Here is a 16,792-nt window from a genome sequence, read left to right on the forward strand (position 1 = left end):
TAACTTCAATGTAGTGCTCTCGCGAAACAAAGTGTCCCTGATGGGATGGGTGATGTACAAAGTACACCGCTGTCACTAAGTGTTTTAGTTAAAGCACGTTCACATTGTATACCACCTGTCTAAACTGGTGACCACTGTTTGCTTTTGTTTTTCCAAAAATTGGCAAAAAAAGGTATCAAAAATCATCTTTTTTTTGGGGGGGGGGGCCTGCAGTTTGGAAATGTGGTCACCCTATATTAAATCCAAAAGCAAACATTTATTATATTGCAGCTTATCAATTCTTGTGTGTGATTTTTAGGCTATCTTTCTTTTATTCTCACCTGGTGTTCTGGCCAGTAAGTCTGTTGTTTTTTAACAGAACAAGTTCGCCTTCAAATATAACAGTGTTGCGACAAGCCATTTACCACTGACAGGAGTGCTTACAATGATCAGCTTTTATTTATTTATGTAAAACCTTTATCCCAAAAGGAACAAAACTGTTGTTGTAACTGCTTATAAAGTATTAGCTGGAGTTTGGCTTCAATTTGTTAGTGTGTCTAAATCTGCTAGTGCAGCTAACACTACCCCCCCCCCCCCAGACTGCCAATGTTGCTGCCCAAGGGTGTCTCTGCTGCTCCTTCATCCAGAGTGGGGGCAGTCTAATGTCGCGCACACACGACCGGACTTTACGGCATAGTTGGTTCGGCGGACCGGAGTCCGTCAGACAATTCGATCGTGTGTGGGCTCCAGCGGACTTTTTTTCCCCAAAAGTTTGACGGACCTAGAAATGAAAAATGTTTCAAATCTTTTTGATGGACTTGAGTCTGGTCAAAAAGTCCGCTCGTCTGTATGCTAGTCCGACGGACAAAAACCGACGCTAGGGCAGCTATTGGCTACTGGCTATTAAATTCCTTGTTTTAGTCCGGTTGTACGTCATCACGTACGAATCCGTCGGACTTTGGTTGATCATGTGTAGGCAAGTCCGTTCATTCGGAAATTCCGTTAAAAAGTCCGCAGGACAAAGTCTGTCGTAAAGTCCGCTCGTGTATACGCGGCATTATACAGGATGTCTGTTACTGGCAAAATCCCCAGGTGAAAAAGCCTAAAGAAAGAAAGCTAATGCAGCCACTGCATCTAATGATTGGTAAGCTGTAATACAGTGCCTTGCAAAAGTATTCACCCCCCTTGGAATTTTTCATGTTTTGCTGCCTCATAACCTGGAATTAACATGGATTGTTTGAGGATTTGTATAATTTATTTTATAGAACATGCCCACAACTTTGAAGATTTTTTTTTTATTATTGTGAAGCAAACAACAAATAGGGCAAAATAACAGAAAAAGTCAATGTGCATAACTATTCACCCACCCTAAAGTCAATGCATTGTAGAGCCACCTTTTGCGGCTATCACAGCTCCAAGTCACTTTGGATAAGTCTCTATGAACTTGCCACATCTTACCACTGGGATTTTTGCCCATTCCTCCTTGCAAGACTGCTCCAGCTCCTTCAAGTTGGATGGTTTGCACTTGTGAACAGCAATCTATATATCTGACCACAGATTTTCTATTGGATTGAGGTCTGGGCTTTGACTAGGCCATTCCAACACATTTACATGTTTCCCCTTAAACCACTCAAGTGTTGCTTTAGCAGTGTATTTGGGGTCATTGTCCTGCTGGAAGGTGAACCTCCATCCTAGCCTCAAATGACACACAGAGTGGTACAGGTTTTGCTCAAGAATATCCCTGTATTTAGCACCATCCATCTTTCCCTCAACTCTGACCAGTTTCCCAGTCCCGACTGCTGAAAAACATCCCCACAGCATGATGCTGCCACCACCATGTTTCAATGTGGGGATGGTGTTCTTTGGGTGATGTGATGTGTTGGGTTTGAGCTAGACATAGCTTTTTTTTTGATGGCCAAAAAGTTCAATTGTAGTATCATCAGACCTGAGCACATTCCTCCATACATTTTGGGAGTTTCCCAAATGCCTTTTCGCAAACTCAAAACATGCCATTTTGTTTTTTGCTGAAAGTAATGGCTTTCTTCTGGCCACTCTGCCATAAAGCCCAACTCTATGGAGCATACAGTTTATTATCCTCCTATGTACAGATTTTCCAGTCTCTGCTGTGGAACTCTGCAGCTCCTCCAGGGTTACCATAGGTCTCTAGGCTGCCTCTCTGATTAATGCCCTCCTTGCCCGGTCCGTGAGTTTTGGTGTGCGGCCGTCTCTTGGTAGGTTTGCTGTTGTGCCATGTTCTTCCCATTTGGTTATGATAGATTTGATGGTACTCCTAGGGATCATCAAAGATTTGGATATTTTTTTATAACCTAACCCTGACTTGTACTTCTCAACAACATTGTCCCTTGCTTGTTTGGAGAGTTCCTTGGTCTTCATGGTAGTGTTTGGTTAGTGGTGCCTCTTGCTTAGGTGTTGCAGCGTCTGGGGTCTTTCAAAAAGGTGTGTATATGTAATGACAGATCATGTGACACTTAGATTGCACACAGGTGGACATCATTTCAATAATTATGTGGCTTCTGAAGGTAATTGGTTGCACCAGAGCTTTTTATGGGCTTCATAACAAAGGGGGTGAATACATACACACATGCCAATTATCAGTTTTTAATTTCTGAAAAATAGTTTTATGTATATATTTTTCTAATTTTACTTCACCAACTTACTACAGACTTACCAACAGACTATTGTGTTCTGATCCATCACATATAATTCAGATTAAAAAAACATTGAACTAAAAGCTGTAATGTAACAAAATAGGTAAAAAGCCAAGGGGGTGAATACTTTTGCAAGGCACTGTATATTGCATTTTTGGTTTGGGGTTTAATAATGTTTTAAGGAAACTACCAACAGAAAACTGACGTTAGAGCCATTCTGAATTCCAATCATGTTCTGAGAGGTGTAATTAGTTTTTAACCAAAAAAGACAGATTTTAACAAAACATGAAAAAATTACTTTAGAGGGGAATTCATATGTGTCTTTATTTGCCTGGAGTTCAGCATTAATTTTTGGTTATACTTCATTTTTAGCAAATATTCTAAGAACAAAAACTACAAGAGTAATCTAAAACCTTTAACCAGAAAAGCCTCTTCTGTCCCCCTATATGAATTATTTCCCTTTATTACCAGGACTGACTTTCTCTGACTTCATGGCTAAGCTCCACCTACTGCCACCCATGTGTCTTTTTATACAATCAGATTCATAAAATATTTAATTCGTGTACTTTGGTCTGAAAATAATTGACCGTTTGCTTCTTATAAGCCAATTACTATATGTGAATACATACCTGGTCGTTTCAGTATAAAAAATGCCTGAATGTATGCTAAAGTATTGTCAGCAGAACAATAAAATCGTAGACCGTAATCTTCTTCTTTAACACTTGAAAAGGTTATATTTTGGCATGCCACTTTTTGTCCATCTTTGACTGCTTCACTGTAAGAAGAGAGATCATAATAATATAAGCTCAAACAAAAAATATCCTTCTCTTTAGATGTGTCATGCTAATGATTAAAGCTTCTAAAAATGTATAATTTGTCCATTAAGGCAAACAGATTTCAGGTGTAGCATTTTCATATATGTTTAATTATTAAGCCCAATAACAAACACTGGAGTTGATTTACTAAAACTGGAGTGTGCAAAATCTGGTGCAGCTATGCATGATAGCCAATCAGCTTCTAATTTTAGCTTGTTAAATTAAGCTTTTACAAAAACAAAAAAAAACTACTTACACAATTTTTTTAGTTTTTGTGAATGAGTAGCTGTTCTATGTACCCTATGCTCATTCACATGGGGGGGTGGGATCTGGGGGCCCCCTTGTTAAACAGGGCTTCCAGATTCCGATAAGTCACCCCCCGCACCCCCACAACCACCAGGCCAGGGTTGTGGGGAAGAGGCCCCTGTCCTCATCAACATGGGGACAAAGTGCTTTGGCGCCCCCCACCGCAAAGCACCCCCTGGTGCTGGTATGGAAAAAAAATTGGCGTGGGGTTCCCCTGAAAAAACAATCCAGACCTAAGGATCTGGTACAGATTTTGGGGGGGACCTTCATGTCATTTTTTGGAAAAAATGTTCACATGGGGTTCCCCTCGAAATCCGTACAAGACCTGAAGGGCCTGGTATGGACTGGGGGGACCCCTATGCATTTTTTTTTTTAATGCCAGCATTCTTTTGCTTACATTCAACTATCAGCAGCACCTTAACCTCCTTAGCGGTAATCCCAAGTGTGACTCAGGGTGGATTTTCAGTACCAAAAGCAGTAACCCCGAGCCACACTCCAGATCGCATTGCAGGATCCAGGCAAAGTTACTTACCTTATCCCCAGGATCCTGCTATGTCTCCCCGCTGTGTGTGCAAGCTGTCCTCCGCCGGATCTATCACAGTGCAGAGCTCCGTTCCCTGTGAGCATTGCGACGCACGGGGATGGAGCATAGCGCCAAATTCAAAAAGTGAAAAACACACAATACATACAGTACACTGTAATATTACAGATTACATTACTGTATCACATTATTTCACCTCCCTTTTGTCCCTAGTGGTTTGTCCAGTGCCCTGCATGCAGTTTCATATTATAAATACTGTTCTTTCTGCCTGGAAACTGGAGATTGTCCATAGCTACCAAAAAGCGTCCCTTTACATCAAAAGCAGTTTTAGACCAGCTAGAAAACAGCGCTAATAAATTAGAATCACTTGCAGAATTGAGTGATAGTGATTCGTGGGGAAATTCGTCATCAAACACGGAAAGTAATGACAGCGACAATTCTGCAACTGAGCAAATTTCAGTGTTTTTGATTTGATTACATTATTGAATAATTTTTATTATTATTATATTATTATTTGTTATAATTATTTATAGGTATTTATTATATTATAATTTATGATTTCACGTTTCAAACTTTATCATACCCGAGATGTCTGCTAGACTCTTGTTTGGACAAATTTAAGAGTGTTAATCCTAAGAATTACAGGCCTACAATATAAAACGCCAAATTTCCATGTAAAACATTGTACCTCTTTGAGCATCAAAAATCTGAAATAATCATACCGCCAGGGAGGTTAAAGGACAACTAAAAGAAGAAAATTAAATAGTTTATTGTTTATTAACTATTAACAAATGCAGTATACCACACTGACTTGAACATTTTTCTATATACTAACTGCAGCCTGATTCTTGTTAAGTGATCATGTAATAAAGAGAGAGGCCAGAACTCCTTAGACAGGTTTCCACTGTTCAAATATTAAACCAGCTATTGCAAAGTTGCCTTTACAACAAAAAAAGAAGAAGAAGAAAAGAAACCTATTCCCTATAATGCAAAAATAACGTTTTACGTGATTTACATATACTTACTATTGTATTTCCTCTATCACTCTGCCATCATCAGAATATTCACTAATAAAAGATTCATTGTACCTCCAGGTCAAAATAAGGTTGCTATTTAACAGAGCTTCACAGGTTACAGTAACAGAGGTTCCTAAAAAAGAAGATATAAATACACCAAAATATAGAGTAAATAAAAAAATAATAAAAAAAAAAACAGAGGAATACAGCAGCCAAAGAATTGTTTTGGTGTTGTTTTTTTACAAAAAAATCTCCGTGCGCTACCAAATAATAAACTAAAAAAACATGCAACACAAATTTAAAGAGTATGTAAACCCAACATTTCATATTCCTGATATGTGCCTGTTGCACTATGTATTTGTATGAAAAGGTATCCTGTTCTCTTTATATTTCTTTCTTTGTGTGAAATCTCTGGTGTCCCTGCCAGTCCCTCTGTTTTCCTACTAAAAACGGACCACACCAAGCAGCAGAACACATCGTGGTCAGTTCTCTAGCTATGCTGGGAACTCAGCCTGCTCTTCTCCAATGATTGGACTTGTCCTGACACACCCCTCCTGCAAAGCCTTTAACTGGAAATCTCAGTGTCCTGCTGTTTCCCCTCCCCTAGCTCTTATGCAGTTTTTTAAAAAAAGGGTAAAGAAGGTATTTATGTTTTTTATATCTATACGCAAATGTTTTGCCTTTCATTTCTATTTTAAACTGAATGGGTTGTTTTACAAGGTGATCGTTTACAATCACTTTAAGAGCTGCAGCATACGCCAATACTGTGTTACCACATTTAAAACACAAAACCACCTAAAAAGGTGATGCGCTACTCCCAACAATGTATAGTAATTCCCATATAAACATATGATCCATTCTTACTCCCACTGACTAAATGCAGGCGTTGCTATGCATGTACGAGAACAAAAGGGATGAACAAAAAAAGACATCATTTTTTTAGCAAATGCAATTGGAAAATATTAAATCAAAGCTTGCATATGTGTCAAACAGAGGGAGTAGTGTATGCACTGCACTTTATGTAATATACAGTATCTCACAAAAGTGAGTACACCCCTCACATTTTTGTAAATATTTTATTATATCTTTTCAAGTGACAACACTGAAGAAATGACACTTTGCTACAATGTAAAGTAGTGAGTGTACAGCTTGTATAACAGTGTAAATTTGTTATTCCCTCAAAATAACTCAACACACAGTCATTATTGTCTTAACCACTGACAACAAAAGTGAGTACACCCCTAAGTGAAAATGTCCACATTGGGCCCAATTAGCCATTTTCCCTCCCCGGTGTCATGTGACTCATTCGTTTTACAAGGTCTCAGGGGTGAATGGGGAGCAGGTGTGTTAAATTTGGTGTTATCGCTCTCACTCTCTCATACTGGTCACTGGAAGTTCAAAATGGCACCTCATGGCAAAGAAATGTTGCTCTACATAAAGATGGCTTATGCCATAAGAAGATTGCCAAGACCCTGAAGCTGAGCTGCAGCACGGTGACCAAGACCATACTGTGGTTTAACAGGACAGGTTCCACTCAGAACAGGCCTCACCATGGTCGACCAAAGAAGTTGAGTGCACATGCTCAGCGTCATATCCAGAGGTTGTCTTTGGGAAATAAACATATAAGTGTGCTGCCAGCATTGCTGCAGAGGTTGAAAGGGTGGGGGGGTCAGCCTGTCAGTGCTCAGACCATACACCGCACACTGCATCAAATTGGTCTGCATGGCTGTTGTCCCAGAAGGAAGTCACTTCTAAAGATGATGCACAAGAAAGCCTGCAAACAGTTTGCAGAAGACAAGCAGACTAACAACATGGATTACTGGAACCATGTCCGTGGTCTGATGGGACCAAGATAAACTTATTTGGTTCAGATCGTGTCAAGTGTGTGTGGCGGCAACCAGGTGAGGAGTACAAAGACAAGTGTGTCTTTCCTAAAGTCAAGCATTTTGGTGGAAGTGTCATGGTCTGGGGCTGCATGAGTGCTGTCGGCACTAGGGAGCTACAGTTGATTGAGGGAACCATGAATGTCAACATGTACTGTGACATACTGAAGCAGAGACTGGGCAGCAGGGCAGTATTCCAACATGATAATGACCCTAAACACACCTCCAAGACGACCACTGCCTTGCTAAAGAAGCTGAGGGTAAAGGTGATGGACTGGCCAAGCATGTCTCCAGACCTAAATCCTATTGAGCATCTGTGGAGCATCCTCAAATGGATGGTGGAGGAGCGCGAGGTCTCTAACATCCACCAGCACTGTGATATCGTCATGGAGGAGGACTCCAGTGGCAACCTGGGAAGATCTGGTGAACTCCATGCCCAAGAGGGTCAAGGCAGTGCTGGAAAAGGAAAATAATAGTGACCACACAAAATATTGACACTTTGGGCCCAATTTGGAAATTTTGACTTAGGGGTGTACTCACTTTTGTTGCCAGTGGTTTAGACATTAATGGCTGTGTGTTAAGTTATTTTGAGGGGACAGCAAATTGACACTATTTATAGAGGAAATGCTGCACTATCTGGATGTTAGCATGAGTGCCTTGATTTACAGTAATGGCACTAAAAAATGTGTTGACGTGCAAACAAAGTTTTTTTTACCATAGAGCGTGGGATCACAGCATCACAAGCCTTATAATCCACGTTTGTGTTGAAATGTATAAAAATAAATATAGAAAGTATTTTCCTGTAAACTCCAAAAAGTTCATACAAAATAAAATCAAATCAAAAACTTCATGTATCAAATATAGTGATCCAAATACATGCAAAAAAATATATTTAAAGTAATCCAGTGATCAAAAGTGCTAAGTGCACACACAATAAGTGGCAACATGTCATATAAATAGTAACATCATTAAATATTGCAGTCCATTCCAAAATCCAAAATTCCAAAATTAATCACAGCTTGTACTGGTGATAAAACTCCAGTTCTTGTGTTCACTCAGGTGCAAACCCCTTATGTGTGTATGCTCACCTTAGAGCAGAGGTAGGCAACCCCCGGCACACAAAGCCTCTTTTGCAGCACTTGACTCACTCCCCATCAGCAGAGCAGCACAGGGAAGTGTCAGTGAGACACTAATGCATTCCAATTTCAGAGTTCCCCACGCCGGACCTGCACTGAGCGGGAGGCACTGTGCCCCCACACATTGTAAAAGAAGGGAAACATTGTTTGGTTCTCTAACTTTGCTGTAGCTGCGATCGTCAGCATTTGTGATGGGGAAAAGATTGGGTGCAGTTCTGCTGGGGGGGTGGGGGAGGGCGGTCCCTGTTTCCAGAACGAGGAGGACTGTCATTGGCCACTGATAAAACTGATAAAAAAATCTTAATCCTGCTAGCCCCGCCCACCATCTAGAGGAAGATGACTAGCTTGGTTGCCACTACCAATCTCAGAAAGAAGGGATTTCCTCCCTGTTTCCAGGAGGAGGAGGACGGTCATTGGCCACTGCTAAAGCCAATCATAATCCTGCTAGCTTCGCCCACCATCTGGAGGAAGATGACTAGCTTTGTTGCCACTACCAATCTCAGAAAGAAGGGATTTCACTGTGATTGAGAAAACCACAATCAGGTGACAGTTTGTGGAATTACTGTTGAGCTTCTGGGAACTTTGTTGAAATTATTCCTGAACCTTTGCATCACTTACTACTGAACCCCTGCACTCTGTGTCCCTTTAAGCCAGAGCCAGTATTCAGCGCAATGAAAATCACAACAAACTCTTCCTGCGGCGCGCAGCGCCGCACTTTTTCTCAGCTGCGAGGGACCAACTTATGGTCCCGCACAAAGGCACACTGCTTTCAGAAAATGCCCCTGTCGTTGTGCATCCACTGCAGATGCTTGTATGTGACATCACATACATCACAGACATCCCATACATCACATACAAGCATGTGGGCTAGATGCAAGAGGTGGACCAGCAGGATGAGCGTGAAAGGACAGGTAGATGTGTCTCATCTCTGCTTCCTTTCACCAATCTGCATATCGCGCATATCATAGATGAGAAGAGGGTACAGTGGTGGAGCAGATCAGCAGGAGGATACAGCGGTGGGGCAGATGTGCAGGGAAGTACAGTGGTGGGCCAGGTGAGCAGGGGGGTTCAATGTTGGGCCAGATGAGCAGGGGGGTTCAGTGTTGGGCCAGATGAGCAGGGGGTAGAGCAGTGGGGAAGATGTGAAAGGAGGTGTATTGGTGGGACAGATGAGCAGGGGGTTACAGTGGTGGGGCAGGAGAGCAGGGGGAACAGAGGTGGGGCATAAGAGCAGGGGGGTACAGAGGTGAGACAGATGTTTAGGAGGTACATTGGTGGGGCAGATGAGAAAGCGGGTTACAGTGGTGGGGCAAATGAGCAGATGGGTTCAGTGTTAGGACAGATGAGAAGGTAATTCAGTAGTGAGAAGAGCAGGGGATTCGGCAGTGGAGCAGATGTGCAGAGCGGTACAGTGGTGGGGCAGATGAGAAAAGGGGGTACGATGATGGGGCAGATGAGCAGGGGGGTTACAATGGTGGGACAGAAAAGCAAGGGGTACAGTGGTGGGGCAGATGTGCAGGAGGTACAGTGGTGGGAGGGATGAGAAGGGGGTTCAGTGATGGGACAGAAAAGCAGGGGGATACTGTGGTGGGACAGATGAGAGGGGGGGGGTTCAGTGTTGGGCCAGATGAGAAGGGGATTACAGTGGCAAGAAAGATGAGCAGGGGGTTCAGTGTTTGGGCAGAGGAGAAAGGAGGTACATTGGTGGGACAGATGAGCAGGGGGTTACAGCGGTGAGGCAGAGGAGCGGGAGGGTGCAGAGGAGAAAGGAGGTACATCGGTGGAACACATGAGCAGGGGGTTACAGTGGTGGGGCAGAAGAGCATGGGGGTACGGAGGTGGTACAGATGCACAGGGAGGTACAGTGGTGGGACAGAAGAGCAGGGGGTACAGAGGTGGGGCAGATGTGCAGGGTAGTACAGTGGTGGGGCAGATGTGCAGGAGGTTACAGTGGTGGGGCAGATGAGCAGGGGGTTACAGTGGTGGGGCAGATGAGCAGGGGGGTACAGAGGTGAAACAGATTTGCAGGGAGGACAGTGTTCTGAAGTATGAAGGTGCATGAACTGAGGCTCATCTGAGGTGCGAAGTTGCAGGAATTGGGGCTGATCTGAGGCGTGAGAGTGCAAGATGATAATTTCTCATTACTAAAGTAGTTTACAGCATTTACTTTATAAAAAATCCTTATCGTGATTGAGAGTATGAAGTTGACATTTTTTGTTATAAAATCGGCACGCTCAGTTTCTTTGAAAACATTTTTCGGCACACTGTGCTCAAAAGGTTGCCTACCCCTGCCTTAGAGCATGTGACCTCACAATTAAGTTCAGTCAGAACACGCTTGCTCCGTCCTGTCCGGGAGGGGACAGGACGGAACAGGAGACAGCTAAACTGTCTCAGAAAGGATAGACACACTATTTCGGCTTTTTTTGGCGTTTTGTTTGGCTTTCTATAGAGTGGTGCACTGAAGCACCCAGCAAATGTGAGTACCCTGTTAGAGGGTGTAGAAAGAAATTCAATCTGGATGGCCACACTCCAACAATAATATCTTTATTGGTTAAAAACCATACAGCTGTTGATTCCATCTCTTGCTGTATGGTTTTTAACCAATAAAGATATTTTTGTTGGAGTGCGGCCATCCGGAATGAATTTTTCTCTACATGCTACTTTGCATACTGATACAGCACCTGCATCTGAGGAGGAGGGGATTTTTGTGGCCCAGACACCTGGAGCAGGTTCTTTTTTACCTGTTTGTTCATTTACCCTGTTAGAGGGGATATGGTTTATTAATAAAATTAATTTGTAAAATGGTATCACACTATCAAGTCCCTTTATGTTTTGCACAAGTGTGGAAGCAGTAGAACTGAGCAGCCCAGGACTCCATTACTGACACTGAACCCAGGGGTGGTTCACAAGTGTGTTCTGACTGAACTTAATTGTGAGGTCACACGCTCAAATGTGAGCATACACACATAAGGGGGAGCACCTGAGTGAACCCAAGAACACAAGTTTTATCACCAGTACAAGCTGTGATTATTTTGGAATGGACTGTAATATTTAATGATGTTACTATTTATTTAAAATTTTGACACTATTTGTGTGTGCACTTAGCACTTTTGATCACTGGACCACTTTAAATGTAATTGTTTGCATGGATTTAGATCACTATATTTGATACATTAAGTTTTTGATTTTATTTTATTTTGTATGAACTTTTTGGAGTTTGCACGAAAATACTTTATATATTTATTTTACCAGCACGGAGGCACTTTTTACATTTCAACACATAGGTGGATTATAAGGTTTGTGATGCTGTGATCACACGCTCTATGGTAAAAAAAAAACTGTGTTTGCACGTCAACACATTTTTTATTTAGTGTCATTGCATCAAGGCACTCATGCTAACATCCAGATAGTGCAGCATTTCCTCTATAAATATTGCATTGCACAATCCTATGGGACGTGATCAGTGCTAGCCACTGTCCTGATAGGAGGTGTTACATATTTACAAATTTTGGGTTGTTCACAAGATTTCTTGCTTTTAGCAAATTGACACTGTTATACAAGCTGTACACTCACTACTTTACTTTGTAGCAAAATTATTTTTTTTCAGTGTTGTCAGATGAAAAGATGTAATAAATTATTTACAAAAATGTGAGGGGTATACTCACTTTTGTGAGATACTTTACTGTATCTGCTGTTTTTTATTGCGATATTCTTGTTACCCATTACCAGAAATGGCTATGTCCGTTTTTGAATATTATTATGAATATCTCTAATATTTACTATAATACATGTTTTTTGTTTTACCCTAGTGATTAGTTTTCTGGCTGATTTATAAGGATGTTACCATTTAGAGAAATGATTTTCTTCACTTCCGATCCAATTACCATGGTTACCATTACTGTGTACAATATAAGAGTCTGGAGAATGTCACCCAGCGTCTTACTCTGAGGAAGTCACATGGGTGAGTGATGTAACACGTAGGGTAGAGCGGGGTGACGTCACTTCTGGTCCGGGGGCCAAAACTGGAAGTGCATGTATCTTAATGCTGGTAATGATTCTATGGCTCAAATTTAATATGTGAGCGTATTTTATTGCGGTTTCATAATTTAAAACAAAAAAGGTACTACACTATGGGAGGCCTCTTCTTTTCTCTCTGAGCACTATATATAGACAAGTGGAAGGATACCTATGTCTTAAAGCTGGAAGTGTGCCTTACTCTAACTGGACAGTTTAGCCAAGGATCATTCTACTGTATGTTTATTTCAGTAAACCTGGCCATACACTGTTCAAATTTCAACCAGTTGCTGGTGGATTGTCAAAAATTAACTTATAGCAGTGATGGTGAACCTACATCTGGGATGCCAAGGTTCGCCATCACTGATTTAGAGGGAAGCCCTGTCAGCCCCTTCTTATCCAACATCCTTTGCTTTTAGAAATTGAAAAACCGGGCAGGAAATTGTCAGCCAAACAGCATCTGCTTTCAACCGAATCTGTTAGATCTGTCCAATTCAGGCTAAAAAAAGTGTAATGTCCCATACACACGATCGGAAATTCCGCCAGCAAAAGTCCGATGTGAGCTTTTGGTCGGAAATTCCGACCGCGTGTATGCTCCATCGGACTTTTGCTGGCGGAATTTCCGTCAGCAAAAGATTGAGCTCAGGTTCTCTATTTTTCCAACGGAAAAAGTTCCTATCGGAAATTCTGATCGTCTGTAGCAATTCCGACGCGCAAAATTCCTACGCATGCTCGGAAACAATTCGACACATGCTCGGAAGCATTGAACTTTTTTCGGCTCGTCGTAGTGTTGTACGTTACCGCGTTCTTGATGGTCGAAAGTTCAGAGAACTTTTGTGTGACCGTGTGTATGCAAGGCAAGCTTGAGCGGAATTCCGTTGGAAAAACCATCCAAGGTTTTTCGGACGGAAATTCTGATCGTGTGTACGGGGCATAAGGTCTATCACCAGAAAAATAGACGGTTTGTTAAAACCCCTCAGCATCCTGTCTAAATCTATGAAGGGGTTTCTAAACTGTAGTGTCTGATAGCTAGTCCTGTCCACCAGCCTAACTATGCAAAAACACACTGATCAACCAAGAGAGATTTTTGAGTGACAGCTCAGGTGAAGACGGGGAGTGACAGGCAGTGCACACAGAACACTCTGAACTCTGTGTAAACTAAAGAGGAGAGATGAGAAGACACAGCACTGCAAAATGGAGCAAAACAGGTGCAAATTATAGAGCTGGGCTGCCTGGGTGGGAAAGGGCTAATGCAGGTTCTGTATTTCTCCAGGCTTATCTGGGTTCTGCCCTCCACCCTGTGGTACATATACATAGAAGGAAGGCTGGGCTCGAGAGGAGAAGCAGGGACTGCATAGGAAAGTGGAGAGAAGTCCACCTATAAAAATGTAACCAATAGCAACTCGCAAGCTCCCTGCATGGGACTCCACCTCTCAAGGACTCTACCAGTTATGGACTACTACCTGGAAAAGTATCCCTGGCCAACCTCTGGATATTTACTTCGAGGAGAACTGTGTGCACTTTGGAGCGTATAATTTCAGCATGTTAAGTAAAACTGTTCACCATTCAAAAACCTGATCTGAAGTTATTTAAAAAGGGGTGCATGGTGGTACATGGCGTATCTAAAAGAACAGGGCCTGGAGAGCACACACGGTGTTGGAGAGGAAGGAATGGAAGGCCACAACAAAGGGTTCACTCAACAAATGAGTTGGAGGATGTAATTGTAATCAGGTAACCATGAACTGGTGGGAATTAATAGCAGCTAGACAGCGGAGAGTGGCACCAGGCATGGGTGACGGGTCCTCCTGTAGCAAGTGGGTCGGTGCTCTGGCTCCCATCCTAGAGGTCTGTTCCTCAAAAGCAACCAGGACTAAATCCACAGTACAGGGACCCCAAGAACCTAGTTGCATGGTACGGGTTAGCTGAAGGAGTTAATTAAGTGCATGCATGATGTCCTCGCTTAGTGCATGGTGGGACCCTATTGTGTCACTGGGAGTGAGGTGACAGTAGAAAGCTGGACTGGTAGAGTGAGACACAGGCTCAACAGTGTCCCTCTCTAAATGCTACTGTATATTTTGGAAGATGTGTGTGAAGCAATAAGTAACAAGTGTTACACAGAAAGCATCTGTATATCGCTACACAACTGCACACAGTGTACAGCTCATCTCTAAGCCGGGGTTTCACCTTAATGTTGACTTTCACATGAATGCGGCCCTGTCTGGTCCCGAGCATTGGTGAGCGCATACATGTGAACAGGTGGAACTGAGTGCTGGTTGAAACTTCTCATCTAGAAGCGACCACATTTTTATGCTTCAGGAGGGGTGGAGCTACAACCACCAATGGCAGAGAATTTTTTTTTGTTTTTTTATCATCTATTGCTAGTATTTTAATGGGGACAAGTACTATGTGTATAGGACTCCCTGGAGTTTTGCTTTTGATTATAGGTGTTCTTTAAGTGTATGCATTCAATTTTGAGACATAACCCTTTATCAATGGCCACATTATTTGCTACTAAATCTTGGTTTGAGTTTTGTTTTTTTTGCAATTAAAGCGTAACTAAAATCCCACCTTACAAACTGCGAGCAGCAAGCTCTTTATTGCAGATGACATATGCAACCTTCTACAATAAAAGGAACCTAATCTCCTTTGGAATGTACAGTGAGCTGTTACATTCCTGCCTAGTGCCTATGTGCTGGGATGACTGCACTCCTGAGCATGTGTAGGAGCAACACCATCATCCCGCACAGCCAATGAAGACGACCCCAGCCCAGCACCTGGAAGAAGCTGGGTAGAAGATACCGGTGCCAGTGAGGGATGTCAATCTGTTGAAGAAGAGGTACCGTATATACTCGAGTATAAGTCGAGTTTTTCAGCACATTTTTTTGTGCTGAAAGTGCCCTGCTCGAATTATACTCGAGTCTAGCACTTTTCTGCAGCAAAAAAATTCATTTTCCGAACCAACTTTGGGGCCCCGTATCTCAGGGCTACTTAGTGCTAGGAACCCCAAATTTGGTGTGCAAACCCAGTGGAACTGGTACCACTATCCAAAGATGGGGCTCCTAGCACCAAGTGGCCCCGAGATACGGGGCCCCAAAGTAGGTTTGGAAAATGTCATTCTCTGCTGCGGAAAAGTGCTTGACATTTTCTGAACCAATATTTGGGGCCCTGTATCTCGGGGCCACTTGGTGCTAGAAACCCCAGATTTTATGGTGCTAGTTCCATTGGGATTGCACACCAAATTTGGGGTTCCTAGCACTAAGTGACCCTGAGATACGGGTCCCCAAAATCGGTCAACTGTGTCCATCTGCAGCAAAGTCATTTCAGGATCCTTTGGGTTCAGAGACCCCAAATTTTGGCTGCAGCTAGGGGGCATCTAGGAACCCTTAACTACCGAGTTTGAAGTTCAAGGGACCTATGGCTGCACATGGGCACAGTGAGGCATTCAAATAGGCATTGTTAACCCTTTTCCACTTACAGTAGCTGTGCATTTCTCACCCTCGTCTTATACTCGGGTCAATAAGTTTTTCCCATTTTTTTGTGGTAAATTAGGGCCTCGACTTATACCCGGATCGACTTATACTCGAGTATATACGGTAAGTATCATGTAATTAAGTTCGGGATAGAATGATATCTTGTGCAATTTTAATAACACAGCAAAACTCACCTAACTCTGCATCTATGAAGTTATCTGTTGGATACAATATATTGGGTTTGACTGTAAGTGGTAATTCTGAAAAGAAAAAAAAAATCTTATTACATATAATGCATTCTAGATTTCAATACCTATTTATACCCATCATACCATCATACTGTATGCTGTGCACATAAAATTATACATTTTATATTTACTTTTGCACTGAAGGCTATATGCTATTTTAAACCAAAATAAAGTGTAGACAGCGCCTACTCCTCCTAGATACTAATTGACGTTGTGTCCGTGTTAGGGTCATATGAGTGTCTACATACTAGGATGATAATGTGACAAGTGACTTAATAAATATTAATTATAAAGTGTGTATATATATATATATATATATATATATATATATATATATATATATATATATATATATAAATACAAAATTTAAATAGGAAAATAATCTATCAATTAATTCAGATCAATACAATAAATTCCAATAGTTAAAGTGCATATAGTGATGATAGTGCAGAGTGGCAGAGTGGAAGGAGTGGAGTTGTAGGAAAGTTGACCCAAGGTGTATGTGGTGGCAAAGTGGTGAGAGTAAGAGGGGTGACAGAGGGTTAAGAGTGTGGGGGGCTGCAAAGTGGTGAGAGGGATCAGGGAAGAATGGTGATAGCAAGTAGATAGACATAAGGCAAAAAGTGTGGTGTTAAGCAGCGTTTTAAAGCAGATGGATTTGGCAGAGTGGCGAGGGAAATGGGGGGAGGGGGGATGCATTTCTCAAATACATAAA

The 16,792-nt window shown here is 42.1% G+C and overlaps 1 protein-coding gene and 1 long non-coding RNA gene across 2 annotated transcripts in view; one reads left to right on the top strand and one right to left on the bottom strand.

The window, feature by feature from the left end:
- The window catches only part of LOC141127900 (uncharacterized), a 192,385-nt gene extending 177,657 nt beyond the window's left edge, over positions 1-14,728 (top strand). The window contains exons 3-4 of the long non-coding RNA XR_012241605.1: positions 12,155-12,306; positions 13,633-14,728. This is a non-coding gene — a long non-coding RNA (uncharacterized lncRNA). The remainder of the gene's footprint in view (positions 1-12,154; positions 12,307-13,632) is intronic.
- LOC141127897 (interleukin-1 receptor type 1-like) overlaps positions 1-16,792 on the bottom strand; it is a 98,271-nt gene that overhangs the window by 25,905 nt on the left and 55,574 nt on the right. Inside the window, exons 6-8 of the mRNA XM_073614766.1 lie at positions 16,024-16,089; positions 5,336-5,459; positions 3,278-3,423 (exon numbers count right to left, since the gene is read on the bottom strand). Of these exons, the coding sequence (XP_073470867.1) occupies positions 3,278-3,423; positions 5,336-5,459; positions 16,024-16,089 (336 nt within the window). The remainder of the gene's footprint in view (positions 1-3,277; positions 3,424-5,335; positions 5,460-16,023; positions 16,090-16,792) is intronic.

The sequence above is a fragment of the Aquarana catesbeiana genome, linkage group LG02 (genome assembly GCF_042186555.1).
Source record: "Aquarana catesbeiana isolate 2022-GZ linkage group LG02, ASM4218655v1, whole genome shotgun sequence".
Classification (NCBI taxonomy): Eukaryota; Metazoa; Chordata; class Amphibia; order Anura; family Ranidae; genus Aquarana; species Aquarana catesbeiana.